The sequence below is a fragment of the Callorhinchus milii genome, unplaced genomic scaffold, assembly GCF_018977255.1.
Source record: "Callorhinchus milii isolate IMCB2004 unplaced genomic scaffold, IMCB_Cmil_1.0 Scaffold3, whole genome shotgun sequence".
Classification (NCBI taxonomy): Eukaryota; Metazoa; Chordata; class Chondrichthyes; order Chimaeriformes; family Callorhinchidae; genus Callorhinchus; species Callorhinchus milii.
In genome coordinates, this window is record NW_024704744.1 from 97,277,105 (window position 1) to 97,297,795 (window position 20,691).

Here is a 20,691-nt window from a genome sequence, read left to right on the forward strand (position 1 = left end):
TGGCTGAAACATGGCAGCCAACGTGCACACAGTAATGACCCAGAAACAGCCACGGAGTGACCAATTCTATTTGGGAGAATTCCCTTCTCTTTTTGCATCTTGGACAATGCCAAACTACATCTGATGTCCGGTAAGATTACATGGGTTCCCAGTCTGGATTAGGACTCAAAGGCAAGAGTGCTTCCAATTGAGCCAGGCATTCACTAGCGGATACAATGATCTGGAAATGTAAAATGAAAATATAAACTTTAGACGATCACCTAAGTACGATATCAATGACATTTTTTTCAGAAGTATTCAACGCACGCATCTAATTTTTTCCCCTCCTGATTTTTTCCCCTCAGAAGTATTTTTCTTTATCCTTACATGGAGTTAAATTGCAGCATTTTCCGTGATTAATTGCTCTGAACTTAGAAGTGCATCAATGCCAAGCATGTGTCCTGCATTTTATATTATATATTATGACTCAAGCTGATTTTTTTAGTTACTTTATAATTATCTGCATTTCTCGGATAAAATTAGTCATTCAGGATTGTTTGTGGGACGTTGCTATGCCCATATGTTCGTTTGCAATTACAGTCATGACATATTACAGTAAACCCTGTGAAGCGCTTTGAGATGTTTTGACAACGTGATAAGGCGCGAAATCATATGCAGGTATTATTTAATATTAATTATAGAATTCATTTGATATAAACTGTTAGGAACAGCATTGTGCACTGACAGTGAGTCTGTCGCCAAATCGAAAATTTCTATAGCTGTTGAAATTGTTTCTTTCTTCGTGGCGAGTGCTTTGCATTTTGTTGCAGCCTTTTATTTTTTTGCATTTTCCATGTCTACGGTACACTTTCCTTCAAATTACAAACTGTTTTCCTTTTATTGTAATTGTAAAAAAAAACTTGTTTTTGCCAATTAATGTGTGTGTAGTAGCTTTTCAGGTCACCATAACCTGATATACAGTGCAGCAATGCAGTATTTATCAAGATCTGTGTTGCTTCCAAAGCTATAGTTAGACACACATTTGTAATAAGAAAAGATTCTGATCAAGATTAACTTTAACTCTGAAGTATCATTGGTTAAAAAAAAAACAATTGTTTTTTTTCCACTTTTTAGCAGCTCTGGAGGGCGTATTTTGATTCAGAGTTAGTGAATTTCTATCGCATCGTCTCACCGTGCAGATTGCTGATATGATATCAATATCCACTGCAGTTCTTCTTAAAAAAAATCTCGTGACACGTTTGCACTTGGCCAAATTGTCGAACCAAGTCTCATTTTCTTTTAAAAGGGGGGAGGGGGGAAAAACAAATCTTGGGTCGGTGTTTTGATCAGTCATTTGGAAGGCTTTCGTTTTAACCTGTTTTTGTGTACTGACTGCCCTGTTACCTCCCTCTTATCATCATGTTCTGAGTAACAAGGTCTCTTGTGGCAAGAGCATGAATGCGGTGGAGTCTGTTGAACGTCTCGCGATAAGAGTGGGGGCTAACCATTCCCACAGCCAGTCCAGCAGACTTTACATTTGTTACAACAAGCTCACACGCTGGCCAAAGGGATTGCAAGCGATCCAGGAATTGGTTAAAGGAGGGGAAGTTGCCAGATCTGCCTGCTGACCGATGCTCTAGTCTTAAGACTTGAGTCTTTTAAGTGTTGTTGGTTCCCCCTCTCTCCCTCCCTCCTCCCCAAGGCTCCACCTCCAGGAACCCAGATGCAATGAGCTCTATCCAGTGAGTGACTTGTTATCCATCATCCCTTGTAGAAGGGAGGAATCAGTTTGGGGGTGGGGGGGGGGAAAGGTTGTGGCACTCACGCAACAGATTTTTTTGGTGGGGGTTTGTTTTACTTTTTTGTTGACTTGCCAAAGAGAGAACAACCGCTTTTTTTTTCCTGGTCTGATCGCCGGAGAACTATGTGGATCAGGCAACACCTGGGTTGTTTTTTACTGCTGGCTCTTTGGGTGACAGACCCAATGTCCTGCCTCAGCTCCAGACCCAGATCCAGCTCCTGCCCCTCGATCTGTCGCTGCACCTTGGACGATCATGTCATCTGCCAAGAGAGGCAAGTGGACCATGTGCCAAAGGACCTTCCGGGAGGCTGCAACAGGCTGTGAGTAAACAAACTGCTCTGCTCTGCTCTCGCTGTGCTCTTGCCTTGTTGTGGTGGTTGTTGTTGACTGTGGAAACTGACCCAGAGGGAACTGAAACTGGCAGCAAAAATAGTAGGACAAGGAAACACACACATGCACCACACTCGAGAAACTGATGCCAAACCACTAACCCCCACCCCCACCCCCCTAAAAAAGACCCTGACCTTCCTTTTGCAAATTCATTTCTCAGCACCGCCATCCGGACCCCCCCACCCACCCATCTATCATCCAGCCCCCCCCACCCTAACCAGACTGTGAAAAACATCACAGCAGTTAATTCACAGTAGGACCCCCAAGTGGAAAGTCGACTTGAAAACTTCCCTTCAAAAGCTGGTTCTGTTGTGTACTGGATACGTTTTTTATATTCAGGATTACCCTCCAGCTTTATTTACATTTATATCTTTTATTTATATGTATATGTATTGAGTTAAAAAATTAATTGAATGCGCAAACTGCGCAAAAAGAAAATTGACTGTACCTTTGTAGTGAAACGCGGCAGCCGATTGTGCGTCCCCACAAACAGCCGTGGATTGAAGTGACCGATTTATTATTGTTCTTTTTTCTTGAGGGATTATTATCAGGCGTGTGGAGTGAGGAAACTTGCCCAAGGTTTCGCCCCCTGCCTGGGAATCGAACCCAGGTCCCTCGCTTGCGAGGCGAGTGCTCTAACCACTGAGCTACAGGACGCCACAATTTATTTCCTCGCTTCCCCATCTTACACATATCTAAACATGGGGTTCATTGTTTTTGTGTCATTGAAGTAATAGACTTTGCAAACCCTGCGTATGAGAATATATTGGAATGTAACTTGCACGTTCAGTTAGTTTTATGCCTTTTTATCTTTTTTTTCTCAAACTCGTTTTGTTTCTTAAAGAAAAGTATGCGTTGGCATTTTTTGTTTCCTCCCCTTTCTCGGATTATGGTTGTTAACGAGTTTTCAACTTCTTTGGTGCTTTTTCCTATTATTTTCATTACCCATTTCTCCTTACAGTAGGTTGCACGTTGTGTGTGTATGTGTGTGTGTGGGTGTGTGGATGTGTGTGTGTACTTACATTAAGTGCTGGTGGGACACTCAGTGATGAGCAAAGCGTCACTGACATAAGATGGTCTGCGTTATCTGCCAAGATACTGCAGAAGATGACTATCAGGGGAACCTTAGGATTAGGCAACATGTGCTTTCTACTTATATCTCATTCCTGAGCACATAGACTGCTCTGGGGGGAGAGACATTACTCTGAGGGTAATTTCCATCCATTGTGTACGCAACACTCTCAGTCCGGTTTGGATTCTCCGAAGAATGTGATTTCCACAATGTGTCCGACATCCAACTGTCCAAAACAAAGAAAGAGACTTGTGAAAGAACGAACCAGGTAAAGAGAAGAATAAAGACGAAGGAAAGCCAAGGGCCAGAGAAAGAGAGGTAGAAAACAATAAAGGAACACCCTGCGATTAAAAACATGAGACTGTGTTTACGTAAGGAGTGAGTGCAATTGCTGGCATAACACGTGAATAGCAAATTTACTCAACGATGCGCAAGGGATATACTACCCCCGCACTGCCATGAGACATGCTGACCTTTTCGTTGAAATGATTATTTTTAAATAAAAAGTACGGTTTTAGAAATCTCAAGTTTTACGGTTGATACTGACTTGAAAAGAGCGGTTTGGTGATGCGGACTGTGGCGTGAGATTCTCGTGGTGGATTGTTAATATTTCTGAGAGCGGAGGTGGGTGGGTGGGTGGGTGGGGAAACGTGAGGCACATCGCCGATTTGTGTTTGCCGCTCACGTCAGGATTTGAAACCGATGCAATCTTCAGATGAAACTCCAATGCCGCGTTGCTGGCGGTGTCGTCTTTCGGAGGAGCTGTTAAACTGAGGCTTTGTCTGCCCGTTCAGGCGGGCATTAAAGATCTCACGGTACTATTCAAAAAGAGAAGGGAGTTTCACCGGGTATCCTGGTCAAACTCTCCCCAACCTCTCCAAAAAAAGAATAATTAGTCCTACACTTCATGGCTGTAGGATATTGCTGTGCACAAATTTTGCGAGGTCGCTCACAAAACATACAGCCACTACCCTTTACAAGGTATCCTACAAAGTACTTTGGGAAAGTGCTGTAACAAATGTAAGGATTATTATTTTTATTATTATTATAACTCTTATTACATTAGTTACAGCAGCATTGTAATGCTGGCATTATTGCTGGGGAAGTTAAAGAGTTCAAGGCAAATGTGCAGATAGGCTGGATGATGAAAAAGGGTGTGAACCAGAAACCATAGAGGGAGCTCAAGGAAATGTCAACAACGAATTTGAGATTAAAGTAAGACCATACAAATACAAAGGCAGCACAAACTTAGAGTCAAGAACGTCGAGTCTAATAACGTTGAATTAACATCAGCTAAATTACTGACAACTGCAGGCCTTTGCCTCTAATGAAAATCAGAGTGATGTAAGTGTCAGTCCCGAAATAAAGTACAATAAATTATTTTGTTTCATGTAGCACCAAAGGGACGTGTTCCTCTGGTTTCCTTTCCTTATAGAGCAAGTGCCTGTCCCGTGGACTTGCAGCTGATTTAGCACATGGGGCCACATGCTAAACATGACCAATTGTTGGGTTGGGTGTGCCCTGCGATCACTTTACGGCCCTTCATGCACACTGAGGTAGGTGCAAGAGGTGACTCAGCTGGGGCCATCTTTCAGGAAATGGCATTAGCTGCATCCTTGCACTTTGCATCTGCGCAACGTACGGGAAATCCTGTGGTAATGGCCATTTTGGTTTGGGGCGGGTCCCATGAAAACACAATGCTTGGGGTGATAGACCATTTATCTGGTTTGGAATGAAATGTGAATGTATTGGGGACTTTAACGATTCATTGCTGTGAATGATAGACCCCTCAATAGTCTTGGGCAGAAATCCCTTGAGACCAAAACTGTACCCGATGATTGACTTTGTACCTTGATTCTTATTTGACCCCTTTCCCGTTTCGTTTTGTACAAATTTTCAAGACTGAGGTCAATAGATTTTGCTTAGGTAAGGGTATCAAGTGATATGGAGCAAAGACGGGTGAATGGAGTTCCGGTGTGGATCAGCCATGATCTAATAGAATGGGAAAACAGGCTTGAGGGGCTGAATGGCCGACTCCTGTTCCTATGCTCTCGCTGACCGGTTGTAATTAAGTGTTTGGTTACCGTCGACGCTGTCTGGAAAGCTTCCCATAGAGATTTGTGTGTGATGCGGTTTGATTGTACATCAGAAATAATTTAATATTTGATGGGCTGGATTGCTTAGGAAGCAACAATCAGCCTTGACAAGGTAACTGTGAATCTTTATAATTTTGTTGATAAAATGACACTCGAGAATGTACGTTCAAATGAATACAGCCATTTCCGATGAGGCCATTGAAAGGAAAAAAAAGAGCCGTCGTGTCTCGTCCAAATTTATTTGTGAATCTTACATTTAATTTCAAACTAGTCTTCTTAGAAACAGTCAGGTTGGGTTATCTCTTTGTGTCGTAACATTTCATACCAAATCTTTGCAAACACAATTTGCAGAAAATGCAATATTGCAGGAGATCCAGCTTTTAAAACCACACAAAACTCTTGTGAAAAGTCTAAATTTCAGAAAAAAAAATCATTGTTTATAACTTTAATTGATGTAGAAATAAGAAGTATAATAATAATAATAATAATAATAATAATATGATAAGAACCCTCGGAATTGATTTAGTAATGCCTCGTCACGTTGTGGAGATGTCTCCAAGCAGTTGACGGTGTTTTGCTGTGAAGTGTAGCAGTTGCGTATTTTGTAGGCAAAAAAGCTAAACCTGCACGTGGTAATGTCCACAAATGTCCATGAAGTGGTGCAAAACAATTCTGCAAAGGCTTAGGGGAACACGGATACAGATTATGGGATTTTTTTTTAAAAGAACAGCAGAAGGATAATAACTTTTGCGTTTGATACAGTGGCTTATGGTGTGGGCCAAACATCTCACACGGCTTCACGGGTAATCAACAGCTGGAATAGGGAAGATGCTGGAGGCCAGGACCATTTAAAAAGCAGTGATGGTGTGGACCATAGATAGGGTGGTTGTTCTGGAGGGATGAGGTCAGGTGGGCCGAAGGGCCTTCTTCGTATGAACAAATCTTCTTGTTGAGGAGACAGTAAGGCACGTGAGATGGAGACGAATGCTTGCGTGCTTTGATGCGCTTAAAGTTAAAGTGCTTACGAAAGAGGTAATGGCGTTTCACAAGAATATGAGAAACTGCACTATACTTTACTGTAAATCCTGTGAAGCACTTTGAGACGTCCTCCCAGCATGGAAGACACTATATTAAATATTTTTTCACACCTTTGAGACTGAGGTGGATAGATATTTGTTAGGTCAGGGTATTAAGGGATATGGGGCAAGGGAGGGTAATTGAACTTGTGGAACTGATCAGCCATGAGCTCATAGAATGGCGGAACAGGCTCGAGGGACTGAATGGCCTCTTCCTGTTTCTATGTTTCTAAATATAAGAATTATTATAGTATTATTTTCATTGGGTTTTTTTGAGGGTTGACAGAAAAGCAAATTAAAATGCGCACAAAAATCCACTGCATCAAGAGAATAAACTTAAATAAAAATCTAACGTGCCTGACCCTTTGGCTATCAGGTTTCATAGCAATGGCTAAAGAAACGTGTGCTCTCATCAGGTGGTGCTCTATTTAAAGCCTTGATTTGTTTTCATGGTGAAAGTCTAGGTTCATTTTTTAAAGCTTGTTAAGATAATTATTGAACATTCAAGGATTGCCAATGGTGGGCAGCATATCTGTTGGTGAAACGCGACAGCCAATTGCACACAGCAGCGTCCCACAAACAGTCCGTCGATTGAAGCGGTCAATTTATTATTTAATTTTTGATGGAATTATTAAACCTGGAAAAGCGATCCACCGATCGATTAACAATCGGGTTCCTACTTACTGCTCGGTAAATGGAGGCATGTGGAGTAAGGAAACTTGCCCATCATTTCGCCCTGGCCGGGAATCGAACCCAGGTCCTCTCGCTTGCGAGGCGAGTGCTCTAACCGCTGAGCGACAGGGATCTTATCCAATGTCTTTACGTTCCTAAAGTTGGAACTTAGATTCACAAACATAGGATCAGGAGGAGGCATTCAGCAACCGAGCCTATTCTGTCAGTTTAATGGATCATGACAGATATTTTTATCCCATTTCCCTGCCTTTTCATACCTTTCTGCCTGTCTCCCTTTTGAACAACAAGGTTGTCTGCATTGTTGAGGCGAAATCTGCGACACATTTGAATGTTTGCTGTAGTCACGTTGATTACATTACGAAAGGTCACAAACTTCAGCTCGTGCTTTGTGAAAGCTCGTACTGAATTGCTGGTATCTGAAGTATTTGATTTTACATCGTGACTTGTAGCTGCGTATTCTCTTTAGTAAATATACCATTTTTCTGGGGCACTGAGGGAAAACATCCATATAAAGGTGCTTTATTCACGCGGGAGATTTCATTCCAGATTAATACAATTCAGTCTCCAATGTAAACGCCTATTTTATTTCGGGTAAAGAGTGGAGGAAAATTTACCCAGGAGTGTGGTGGGTGTCTTCAGTTATAGTTTTCCAGGCAGTCAGTTGCTTTGTACCCTCAATGATTGGCGAGTTATTGCAGTGACAGTTTTATTCTGCAGGATTTTCTGGCTTTCCACACGCCCTAGACAAGTGCTCCTTTCATCACGTGAGGCTTTCTCCGGTGAGAAAGTAGTATAGCCAGGAGGACAGATCAAGCTCTTCAGCGAGTGACGTCAGACTAGACTGGAGTTGCACCAGTCACCAGTGGAAATGGAGCTTTAACTGCACACTTGTTATGGCCATTGATAAGCAACACACTCTTTGTACGTTTCATAACATAAGTCCCTTCCAGTGCTCTTATCTCTCCCAGTCAGGGAGTTCTGCACTGAAATCTGGGAAACAGCTGTTAAGAATGTTCTTTGTATCAACAGGTACAACCACACAACACAACAGTGGCCCTGTTTGTTCTGGAATAGAAAAAAAAGATAGCTGTTATCAATTAATCCCCGACTCTTCACCAAATGGGCCACCCTCTCCGCTCGGGTATGTTTGTAATATATATATATATACATATGCAAAACCGAACGGAATGGTCTGTCTCGTTGTGACGGCGTTTCCTTATTAAGTGAAATGCAACCGTGATAGGTTGGCACCCCAGTGACCGAAATGTCATTCAAAACAATTCCTGGCGGTCTCTAACCAGAATGGGCCAACCGGCCTTATTTCTCCAATATGCACTGTGAGTGTTTGTTCAAGGGGGTCTGACTGTGTGCCCCCGGCTCCTTCAGCTGAACTGTCAAATGGCAGCTGTGTCGCACCTGAGCTGAGCTGAGTTTTGTTCGTTCTTTTCTTGGCTGCGGTACCTTTCCCCCTTCAGCGAGAAAACAGAGGCTGGGACAAGAGCAGGAGGAATTATCCTCCTCAGACAATTTGCAAACCCCAAAACTCTTTGGCGCAGGTAACCCGGCAGCATCTGTGTTGTTCTCGGAACGTGATGTAGGTTATAAATTATATTGTAACATGAGGTTATTGCTTGTGGTTCTGTTATACTGTCTCTTTCTGTGAATCTAATAGCAGCCATGAACTTCTGGATCAGTGTTTCCAGGCACCCGAGGCTAATTATACTGGCACAACGCAGACAGGGATTCATAGGTGTTTTTTGCTAATTGTGCTTTTAGACATATCCATAATCCTCACGTTTGATGTAGCCCCTAGCCACCAGCGATTTGTAAATATATATATATATATAATTATCGTTTGAATTATGAAATTGTCGACCAGTGATAACGTAATCAATGTCAATTTGATCTCATTGTTGGCGTTTTCAGATCACGGGCAATTTTGATGAAGCGTTCTGAGATGCAACCTTGTGCGTGGAGCGCTATATAAATGCAAGTTGTTGTTGTTGTTGTTGAGTGCTGATTCTTTTCAGGAGGTTCGGTCTACTGAGTATTTTAATGGCTTTATCCTGTTGTCACGCCCTGATGGGCCAAAAGGCCTCCTTCGTCCAAACCAACCTTAAGAAACCCCACGGATTTCTAAGAAAGTCTGATTCAAAATCCTCGTAGAAATAGCAGTAGCATTCTTCAAGGTTGGAGCTTTCAACCCAGCGACCCACGCTCGTCTCTGTAAAAAGTACTTGCACTTGCAGACCACACAAGGTAGAGATTTTTTCTGGGCTCTTGTTCCAAATTATCCTCTTGTCTTTTCAAGAGTTGCCTCTTCAACCCTCTGTTCAAATCCACAAACATAGATAACACAGCTGCATGTTAATCGTGGAGACCGAATCTATTAGTGCTAATGCGATTCCAGGAAGCAGCTACAAGTTAATGAGATCTGCAAACTGCAAGGCACAGGATGAACACAGCTCCAGAATACATTGCTATCCTTTCACACCTTGTAATTATAGGACTGGCAGACCAGCAATAATAGCTGTTGTTCTTCAAAGGAGCTTCTCATGGTGTCCTGGCCACAGGTTCCCAGATAAAATTGGTCATTCAGTTCGGGGTTGTTTGTGAGAACGCTGTTACAGTGAAATCCAAATTGACCTCTGGGTTCCGCCACAAAATTTACTTTGCCGTAAATCCTGTGAAGCGCTTTGAGACGTCTTTCCGATGTGAAAGGCGCTCTGAGATACGCAAGGATGATTATTTGGATTCTTTTTGTGTTCCACTCCTGCTATTACATATCCCTCGAAGCTTTGACGATCTTTACCCAGAGAATTTAATGACCGATAGATCAGCTTACCATTGGTATTCCTGACAGATACTGATCGAAAATAATCCCCTTCAACCGGTGGATTCAGTTAACACTGAATAACCCATTTCATCCTTCAAGATCCTTGGGACGTCCTCCCAACATGAAAGGCTACATGAATATAAACGTGTATTGTTTAGTGAAGGAATGTAATGTAGTAACATGGCATCCTGTAGCTCAATGGTTAGAGCACTCGCCTCGCAAGCGAGAGACCTGGGTTCAATTCCCGGCAGGGCAAAATCTTAGGCAAGTTTCCTTACTCTACAACCCTGATTATAAACCTCAAGAAAAAAAAAACAATAATAATTTGGTCACTCAGCCCACGACTGTTTGTGGGACGTTGCTGTGCGCATTTGGCTGCACGGCTGCTATATTTGATACAGCGCCTTATCACGTCTTGGAGACGTCTCAAAGCGCTTCACGGAATATACTGTGAAGTGAATTGACTGAATGTTTTGTGGGCGAAAATCACAGGTCCACACGTTTAACTTGCAAGGAGGTGTGCAATGTGCAGGAAAAAACTTGCGGAACAGCCATAACAACCTTGACCGGCGTTGCCCTAATATTGGCAACTGTAACTGCTGGGATCTGCCGTTAAAGCCCGCACGGCTGATAGATCCTCTGTGATTTGCAGTGCCTCGCTGTGCTATGCAGCTCATTGTATCACAGAACCTCTGAAAACATTGCCCGTTGGAGATTTACTCTCTTCACAAGGGTTCGTTTATCAACAGCTCTTTCGATCGCAGCAAAAGGACAAAGCTATTGAGCGTTCCAAAGATCAGGCTTCAAAGTGCGGGAGTTAAGAAGCGTTTGCGAAAGCAACCCAGGTTTCGGTTACCTCGCTCTCCCAAGAATAATAATCATCTTGAGAAAGTCGAAGGCGTGAAATATATTGCTCGCGCCTTACACACGAGCATTACACACCGTAAGGTAAAAGCCGACGCGTCGCCGTACTTTTTTGAAACGGCAATTGTTTTGTGTGATTCTGGAGGCAAATGCATCAGCGACGTTGATGTATCTCAAGTCAAAAGGCGTGCGCTAGAGATTGCTTCGAATAACAAGCAGCAGAAGCATGATTCAAACTGTGTGTTCAGTAACGGGAAATATTTCTGGCAGGAAGTGAGAAGCAGACAGCCAGACCCAACCTGCCTTTGAACTTAAAGGAGTTAAGTGATTTATATGCCCACTCTCTCCCACCCAACCCCATCGAGACAAGAGGCTTTCAACCAACACTGCTGCACAGTTTTATTGCGAAGGCAAGCTCATAAACAAGCCCGCTACTTTGTTCTGTCTGAATCCAGTATATATCCTCAAGCGTTCTCAGCATATTCAGACTTCACTCGACAGCCAAAGGCAAAAATCACTGCCTTCAGTTTATTGAATTTTCTATTTTTAAAACAAAAAATTCATTCCCCTTTTGGTTGTAAAAAAAAATATGGAAATGAAGAAATTTTAATCTCGTTTCAATGAAAAAAAGAGCAAATGTGCATTAGCGGTTGTGGTTGAACACGACAGCCAAGTTTCCTTACTCACACGCCTGATACTAATCCCTCAATAAAAAAGCATAATAATAAAATTGGTCATTTCAATCCACGACTGTTTGTGGGGACGCTGCTGTGCGCAATTGACTGCCACGTTTCGCCCACAAACATGCAGTCGATTCACTTTACAGTATTTTCCGTGAGGGGCTTTGAGACGTCTCGAAGACGTGATCAGGCGCTGTATCAAATGCAAGGATTACTATTATTATTAAGATTATTATTACGTTCACAATGTATGTCCCCACAAACAGTCCTGAACTGAATCACGAAATGTTATTGTGTGTGAATCCAGAGGCAGCAGTGAATCACGGGTACCACCTGAGTAATCGTTGTCCGAAAAGATGCTCACTGAGTGGGATACAATTCAGAGTCGCACTGACTGCAGTTGGGAAGTAAACCGTTGAGTTGGAAACAGCTGACCATTTGTGAACAAAAATACTATTTTTTTCTACAAATCCCAGTGCACTCCACAGGGATGGAGAAGTGCAGAAATGAAGCATTTTTGCTGATTCCCCTCCTCCCCTCCAACATCACCACCTACTTCTTTCCTGTGTGTGTGTGTATATATATATATATAATGTAGAAGGAAAATGATGAGTGCTACATGTGGCAGTATTTGATGGACAAGGGCAGCAATGTCCATTGTACTTGGAGAAGCTGACAGTTAGAAACCGCACAAAACACACCAAAGGAGAAACATTGTGCAAAAAGGGTGACAGGTGATTCCTGAGTGTTCGGGTCAATCAAACTGACAGAGCAATGTTGGCGATAATCTACCAGAATTCCCACTGGAATTCGTGGAAGCTCCACGTTTTAACCGCGAACGCGAAATAACACAAAGTCAATCGGAAATGCAGTGAAATAAAACGAAATAACATTAAAAAAAAATGAAAACAAGAAGAAATGTAATAATCGGTGGGTAATATCAAAATATTCATGAACTACAATGACCACTTGCGACGATTGTTCTCTTGGCTCTGTGGCTTCCACGGACAGCTTTGCCCACAAACTATACAGTCAATCCACTTCACAATATGCGCTGTGAATCCCTTTGAGACGTCTCAACGCCGTGATAAGATGCTGTATCAAAACGCAAGGACTATTGTTATTATCGATGGAGTCTGGAGGGAAGCCAAAGGCGTGTCAAGGGAGTCCATTTGGCAGTTTTCAAGGCACTTATTGCTTTCCTGAAAATACACATTAATTCAACAACTACAACAATTTGTGTTTACGTTGCCCCCTTCCCCCGTGGCAATGTCTCGGAGGCTGAGCGCTTGGAAAGAAAAAGACAGACCCCACGTGGACAGATCGCTTTCTGAGGCTGGCGTCTGAATCATTCCATGTGTCATTTTTTTTATGCAGCATTCTTCTTCAGCTGCTACAACCGCGGGTTAATTTTAATATGCCGAGCAAATATACCGAAAAGAAATTGGCTCGAGACGTGCAACTTAAAAGAAATAACCACATATATCTATATCTTATCTACTTTAGTACTTTAATCTACTTAATATATTAATCTACTTAATACTCTGTTTGCTTCATTTTACAGAGAAATAACGATAATTTGGTCACTTCAATCCACGGCTGTTTGCGGGGAACGCTGCCGCGCGCAATTGGCTCCCGCGTTTCGCCCCCAAAATGCACAGTTAATTCACTTTGCAGTCTGTTCTGCGAAGCGCTTTGAGACGTCTCGAAGACGTGACGAGGCGCTGTAGATTATTATTTTGATTATTATTATTATTATGGTGAGCGCCCCCCCCCCCCAACCTTTCCAGAGCATCTCAGGATCCCCGTAGCTGAAGGAAAATGGGGCAAACCACGAAGACCCTGACATCGCATAACCTTCTTGGGAACAGAGTTTGGGTGGCCTTGATGCTTCACCGACAAAGTGAAACATCAGCCAAGAAAAAAAAATGAACAGCCAGTCAGCCAAGTGTTCGATTCTGGACATTTCAATCCTGTTCAATCCTGGAGTTCAATTCCCGGCCGGAGGCAAAACCTTGGGCAAGTTTCCTTACTCCACACAGAGCCTAATAATAAACCCTCCAAAACCAAAAACAATAATAAATTGGTCATTTTCAATCCATGCCGCGTTCGCCCACAAATATATAGTCAATTCACTTTACAGTTTATTCTGTGAAGCGCTTTGGGACGTCTAGAAGACGTGAACAGCGCTATATCAAATGCCGGGATTATTATTATTATTAAATGGCTGTCATTTGAACACCTCAAGGACAGTGATTAGCCGAGCTCCTTTCCTTCCCAAAGATTGCAGTAGCTTTCCGTAGCGCCTTAATGCTAACCTGGCCAAATGCGATGAAAACCGACGACACACTAGCCGTGCGATTTGATCAAAATGCAGTCCAGCGAGGGGAGGTGTGTCGTTTCAAATGGGGAGGGTATCCACTTCACAGGATATGCTGTGAAGTACAGTCGAAAGTGTACTTTGTGGGTGAATGCGGCAGCAATATTGCGCACAGCAGTGCCCCACACAGAGCCGTGGCGTGAATGAGCACCTTTTTTTTCTAACTCGCAGGTTGTGAATCAAATTTAATTTGCGGTATTCGTAATTGTGTGAACCGTATAATTTACACGGCTCAGGCCATTAATATTGAAGCCAGAAGAACCCTTGCATTTTAATGCAGAGCCTTCCGCAAAGCGTTGAACAGGATTTTATTGCAAATTGTGGTTCGGACGTGATGGAAATGATTAAACAAAAAGAACAGTAGTCAGAGAGCGTGCGTGCACTTTAGCCGTGAGTCTTCAGGTATTTTCAGGAGACTTGGTGGGAGTTTTAGGAAGGACCGGTTATGAATGGTCGTTGGAGAGATTGTTCTTGGGGACCTGTTATAAAACAACAATAAACAAGGCCCAGCTGCTCACTTTGTTCTGTCTGTGACTAAGATTGAAAGTGTGTTGATTTGGGGCTTTATCCTGAAGGTTATTGGCTCTTTCCGAAAAATTTAAAATTCAAAACAATCCTTTTCAAGGGTGCAGAGAAGCACTCTGACTTATAACCAGCCTGTCTTCTTCGCGAGCCCGATCATCACAGCTGCAAAATACCAATTATATTCCGCGGCACAGCCGTCAAGACACGTACGGTCGTTCTCAGTGTCTCGCTTTTCCCAATCAGTTTAAGTTTGTGCCCGTTTTTTTTCAAGCCGTTAGAATTCACGTATGGAAGGCATTCCGACTGAAGGATCGCTTGCAGTCACACATGCTTCTTCGTGTTTGGAGCCCTGTGGCTGAGAGGGTAGCACGCTCGCCTCGTAAGCGAGAGTAACTGGGTTCGATTCCCGAGCAGGGCGAAACGTTGGACAAGTTTCCTTATTCCGCCTGACGCCTCTGCTTACCAAGCACTAAGTAGATTTAAATCGATTGGCGGATCGCTTTTCCGATGGGTAATAATCTCTTCAAAATAATAATTTGGTCACTCAATCCGCGACTGTTTGTGGGGACGCTGCTGTGCGCAATTGGCTGCCGGGTTTCGCCCACAAAATATACGGTCAATTCCCTTTGCTGTATAATGTGTGAAGCGCTTTGAGACGTCTCGAAGACGTGATAAGGCGCTGTATCAAATGCGAGGATTGTTATTATTATAATGTGCTCTAAACTCAGTTACAACAGCATTCAGCATCAACTTGCATTTATACAAGCAACTGCGTACAACATAGGTTCTCTTCTTTTACGAGTCTCCTGTGGTACTACAGTTACTGGAAGTGCAGTACTGTCATATAATAATAATAATAATAATAATCCTTGCATTTGATCCTGGCTAACCTCATCCAAATAAAATTGTTCATTCACTACATGTCTGTTTGCGGAACATTGTTGTGCTGTGTTCTCACACCAAACAAACCCCCACATGCTTTACGATATATCGTGTGAAAGGCTTCGGGATGCCCTCCTGACACCAAGGGTGGAGGTGCAAAGATATTTAGTATTATTATTATTATTGTTTCACTCCCAGGTAATACAATCCTTTCATTTGACACAACACCTAACCACATCTTCAAGACGGCTCAAAGCGCTTCACAGAATATATTGTAAAGTGAATTGACTGTATGTTTTGTGGGCGAAAAGGTAGACCGGACGGCTACCTGCGGATGTGCACAGGAAGCTGTCGGGTCTGACCGGAAACCAGGACATCAGTGGTAACCCGACGACCTGGAAGTGAGACCACCTTAACTTTGTGAACTCGTTATAACATGGGGTCCAATCCAAAACAGTGCATTAAAACCTGTAGTTTGTATTTATATTACATTGATAAATTTACAGGTCCCTAATAACATTTCCAAAATCGGAACATTTGAAATACGTTGGGAGTGTATAAATCATTTTAATGGCGTTGTCATTTTCAGCAGCATTATTTTCTGTGCTATTAATGTACATTTTGGGTAGAACGTTGTAACTTTTATATATATAATAAAAAAAAGGCTCAGTATATCAAGCAACGCGACTTGTTAGAGTGTCTGGTTTGGCGGAGGTGCCTACGTTTGGATCAGGAAGTTCATCAGTTCAGCGGTAAAGATGCCCGGATAAAATTGGCCATCGACTTCAGGGCGGTTCGTAGGACATTGCTGTGCACAAATTACCTGTCATGATCACCTACAAAGTACACAGTCACTGTACTTTATAGTAAATCTCATGTCGGGACTTGAGCTCACGTGGTCTAAGCTGACACTGCAAATGCAGCGCTGGGGGTGTCCTGCATTGTCAGAGGTGCCGTCCTTCAGATGAGACGTTAAAACAGAATCTGCCTGTTCAAGCGAACGTTCGAAGAACCCAGGGCACTATTCGAAAAGAGAAGGGAGTTTCTACTGGTTTCCTGGGCAACAAAGCTCCAAAATAAAAAAAAGATGGTCATTGGTTTCATGGCTGTTTGCGGGACATTGCTTTGTGCATTTGAGCTGTCGCTTTCTCCATCAAATACACAGTCACTCCATTACACGGTAAATCCTGTGAAGCGCTTTTGAGAAGTCCTTCCAACCACTTGACAAATCCTTTGAAGCGTTTGAAAGGTGCTGAATCAAGTGCAGCGATGTTCAAGACGACAGTTGTGCAGTACTGCTGGAGAGTGGACTGTTTGTCAGAGGTCCCATCCTTCGCATAAGATGTTAAATCAAGGTTGAGACCCGTAAAACATCCATGACATGATTCGAAAGGAAAAGGGCGTTTCCCCTGGTATCCTGGCCAACAATTCCCTTAATTGGTTATTCATCTCGTGGCTGGTTTTGGACCTCGGTGACACAAACAGGAACTGACTTTGCCAACACAAGAGAGCAATCACTTTGAGACGTTTCAACGTCAGACCCACTGATCGGATAACTATCGAGTTGCAAATAGAATCGCAGTCAGTTTTCTCTGTGAAGTTTGATTTTTTGACCAGCTTCCTTTAACTTTAAATCATGTTCCTTCAACCAGCCAAAGGCTAAATAGGTCAATAAATCACTGATCATCTTTGCATTTGATACAGCGGCTTTCGCGTCGGTAGGATGTCTTAAAATTGCTTCGCTGGATTCAGTCTAAGGTGTAGTGACTATGTATTTTCGTAGGCGAGTGGCGGAAGCCTGTTTGCACAGAGCCATCTCACACAAACAGGATTGAAGTGAATGACCAATTTGCTTGAGCATTTGTGATCTGCACCTGAGTATTGCTTTCCTGACAGCACCGGGTATTTCTTGTGTGTGAGACTGACTGTGACTGTGGGTGTGGTGTGTGGGACTGGCTGAGATGTAGTGACTGTGGTGGGGCTGTGGGGGTCAGTTTACACATCTGGCAGATTATGTAGTGTAATGCCAATCGCAGGATCTGAAGAGCACAGAGCATCTGCAAACATTATGTCCAACAGGTGTATCTTAGAAATCTGAAACACAAAATATAATGTCACTACAACCCAGCTAGTATATAATAAAACATCTGTCTCTCCTCCCTTTCTGTGCGCTTTCATAGTTTTCCAGCTGAAAATGCCAGAAAACATTCAGCAGAAAGCTAGCAAGACATTTTAAATATGAAATGATACTCATAAATGTTCAACTTGCTGATTGTACAATTACTCTCAGTTATACGAAGGTCTAAATGTGTTTTTAATTCAGTTTCAATGACTTTATTCCTATGCAAATGGGAGTTTTATGTTGCTCGCATTAGTCACTGAAATAGTCTGACAGATTCAGATTAATGGTATAGCACTAAACTCCTACTCTCCATCTCTTTGCTCCCAAAGGTGCTGAACAAGCTAGCGTGATGAAAGAAACACTTTACATACTTATATTTCGCTTATCTACCGTGCGGCTGAAATATTTGGAGCTGTAAATTCAGAAGTCCGCAGAGCTTTTATTACTTGAGCTTCTTATTCATTTAGTTTTATTAATATTATTCAACATATTTCTCTTTTTTTTGTTTTGTGGCACTCTTAAGTCTGAAAATGACCTAGTACGGAGTGACCTACTTAAGTCTTCTTCTCTGTTGGTCTTTCTTACCTCTGAGGAATTGGGGTGAGTGAAACAGAAGAGTATAAAAGACTGGATTGTAGAGCAAGCATATACTGCAAAACTAAAAATATGGGTCTGGAGGCAAACTCTGAGTATTATTGACTCTGAAACTTTCCATCAGTTGTTATGTATGTGTCATCAACTCAACACAGAGGTCTACCTTAAATAACACGATAATATCATAATAATCTGTGTTTGATATAGCCCCTTATCACCCTGTTTGTCAGCCTTCCCAACTCTTCCCTCCACAAGCTGCAGACCACCCAGAACTGTGCAGCCCGTGTCCTCTCCCGCGCCAGGCTCCGTGACCCCGTCACCCCCCAACCCTCGCCCGGCTCAGAGTGCCTTCACGGGATTTACTGCAAAACGTGGAGACATGTGTTCTTTTGAGGCAAGTGTGGCAGCCAATTTGCACGCAGCTAATTTATCTTGCAAGAGGACTGAGAGTCGTTCCACTTCCCTCTCATGAATGTTCACAGCGTTAGATACGCGAGCAGAGCCCTGACACGCGATGGCCGCCTCAAATTTGCTTCTGAACACGTTTTTTGGGGGGCATTTCTCGCAGCACAAATTGTTAAGAGCCATTTTATTTCGAACAAAGTCGTCGGCTGTGGCACATTGAACGAGTAGAAGCTGAGTGACACGGCTGAAAGCCCAATGTATTTCGTCATGTGGTTGGAGCCGTTTACGTATGTTACCATACAATTATTACCAGTGAGAGACACATATTGGGAGAGAACAATAGACGGTGCAGAGGATAATTCATTGACATTGTTAAGCAATGAGGAAACTTCCGTGTATTCCACGTGGGTACACGCACAAATATTATGGGATTTAAACAAAAAAGTGAGGGTTGAAATGGGATCTGATAATAGCAACTCAGAGGAACTGACAGCAAATCCTGCAGTCCACCATTGCTGACTCGCTGTCAGTGAAACTCTTTGGGAATCTCTCCTTCTCATCCCCTCCCCGTTATTTTTGTGTACAGATTCAGATCGGATGCAGTTCACCCTCTCACCTTCATTTCCGCATTGACTGGTTTGTGCCGAGCTTTAGTAAGTTTTAATTAATTAACTAACTAAATGCAAGGACTGTTGGCCGCTTGGGAAACTTCGCAGCATCGCTCTTCCAACGTTTGTGGGAAATTTCTGCCGATGAATAAACCAGGTCTTTAAAACCAGCACGAAGGCCAAATAGGAAATTCTGCAGCTCTGAGCTCCACACAGAGAGAGAGAGAGAGAGAGAGAGAGATGATGCCAGAGCTTTATTTCTTTGAGGGGACAAAGAAGAAGATAAATCTTGGTTTTATCTGCTCTAGTAATAATATGTTTCTCTGCCACGACAGACAAACCCGATGTCTGAAAGATTTCAGTTCTCGAAGCAACGAGTGCTGACCTCTGTCAGCCACCGAGGCCTGATTTAGAAACACATTAGAAAGAAATTACAGCCCCCAGTACAGTGATCATTGAGGTGACAGCTGAGCGCTCCCCTCACCTTCTCTCCATCCGCCTGACATGTTTCATGCCCCTGTAGTTGCTATTGCCAGACTCGGGCAGGTCACCACTTCTAATTTTATAAATTAGGTGACGGCTGCTTGGTTTAGACCTGTAGGTCGAGATGTCTGTTTCCCGACAGAATCGTGGCACGGAGGATAATAAACAGGAATCCTTGTATTTGGTAACAGCGCCTTATCGGGTCCTCGGAAGTGCCGCACAGCAAAGAAAGCGGATTGACTGTATATTTTGTGAACAAAACCCGGCAACCAGTTTGCACGCAGCAAAGTGCCACAACCAGCCATGGAATTAGTGGCTCCATTTTTTTATTGGGGGGGGGGGCGTGGGATTGTTGACCAAGTCACCAGGAAAAACTCCCTTCCCTTTTCAAACAGTGCCAGGGGATCTTTAAAGGTCCACCTAAACAGACAGCCAGGTGTCTGTTAAAACCTCTGTTTAACACCTTATCTGAATGGCTTCAGCTTAGACTTTCCCCCACCAATAATGCAGTCAATTCACATTACAGTCTATGCTGTGAAGCGCTTTGAGACGTCTCGAAGACATGAAAAACGCTATATCAAATGCAAGGATTATTATTATCATTTGATTCCTCGTCCCGACGTGGGGCTTGAACCCACAGCCTTCTGGTTCAGAGGCGAGAGCAGTAATCACTGAGCCAAGCTGACACAGGTTATCTGGTTAGTTATATATTCATGTCACGATTGGGATTCTTGGAATAACCATGGAATACAGTGTACTCTCATTTGCAAGCATTCCTAAAAGGCTTTGCAAATAAGGAATGTTCAAAAACATATCTTTCCCATCCCTTACACAGGCTTGTGGAAAATCTTGGATAGCTCAGGCTAATTCGCAGGCAACAAGCGTCGACAACAGAAGAACTGAACAGATGTACAAACTTATTCTGTATATTAAACTGCAGATGAGCCGATTTTGTGGGGGGATAAAACACCCATTAAACCCGAGTTTAACTTTGCAAAAAGAGCTGCATGCGTTATGCTTATAAATTGATTCGTCTATTTTGTTGACAGAAAATAGAAGAGTACTAGCTACCAGCGAGCGATACGTGTATGGAAACAAAACCCTCAAAGCTGTTTTCCTTAAGGCTGTAATATCAGAACAAATGGGACTGTTATCTTGTGTGTGGCAATTGGCAACTATATGACCTTGTTGCTTCCACGATGTTT

General features: G+C 42.9%; 1 protein-coding gene across 1 annotated transcript in view; it reads left to right on the forward strand.

The window, feature by feature from the left end:
* The first annotated feature begins 1,804 nt into the window (after positions 1-1,804).
* Positions 1,805-20,691, forward strand: part of fshr (follicle stimulating hormone receptor) — a 51,486-nt gene continuing 32,599 nt past the window's right edge. The window contains exon 1 of the mRNA XM_007904998.2: positions 1,805-2,100. Within this exon, the coding sequence (XP_007903189.1) occupies positions 1,904-2,100 (197 nt within the window). The 5' untranslated portion in view covers positions 1,805-1,903. The remainder of the gene's footprint in view (positions 2,101-20,691) is intronic.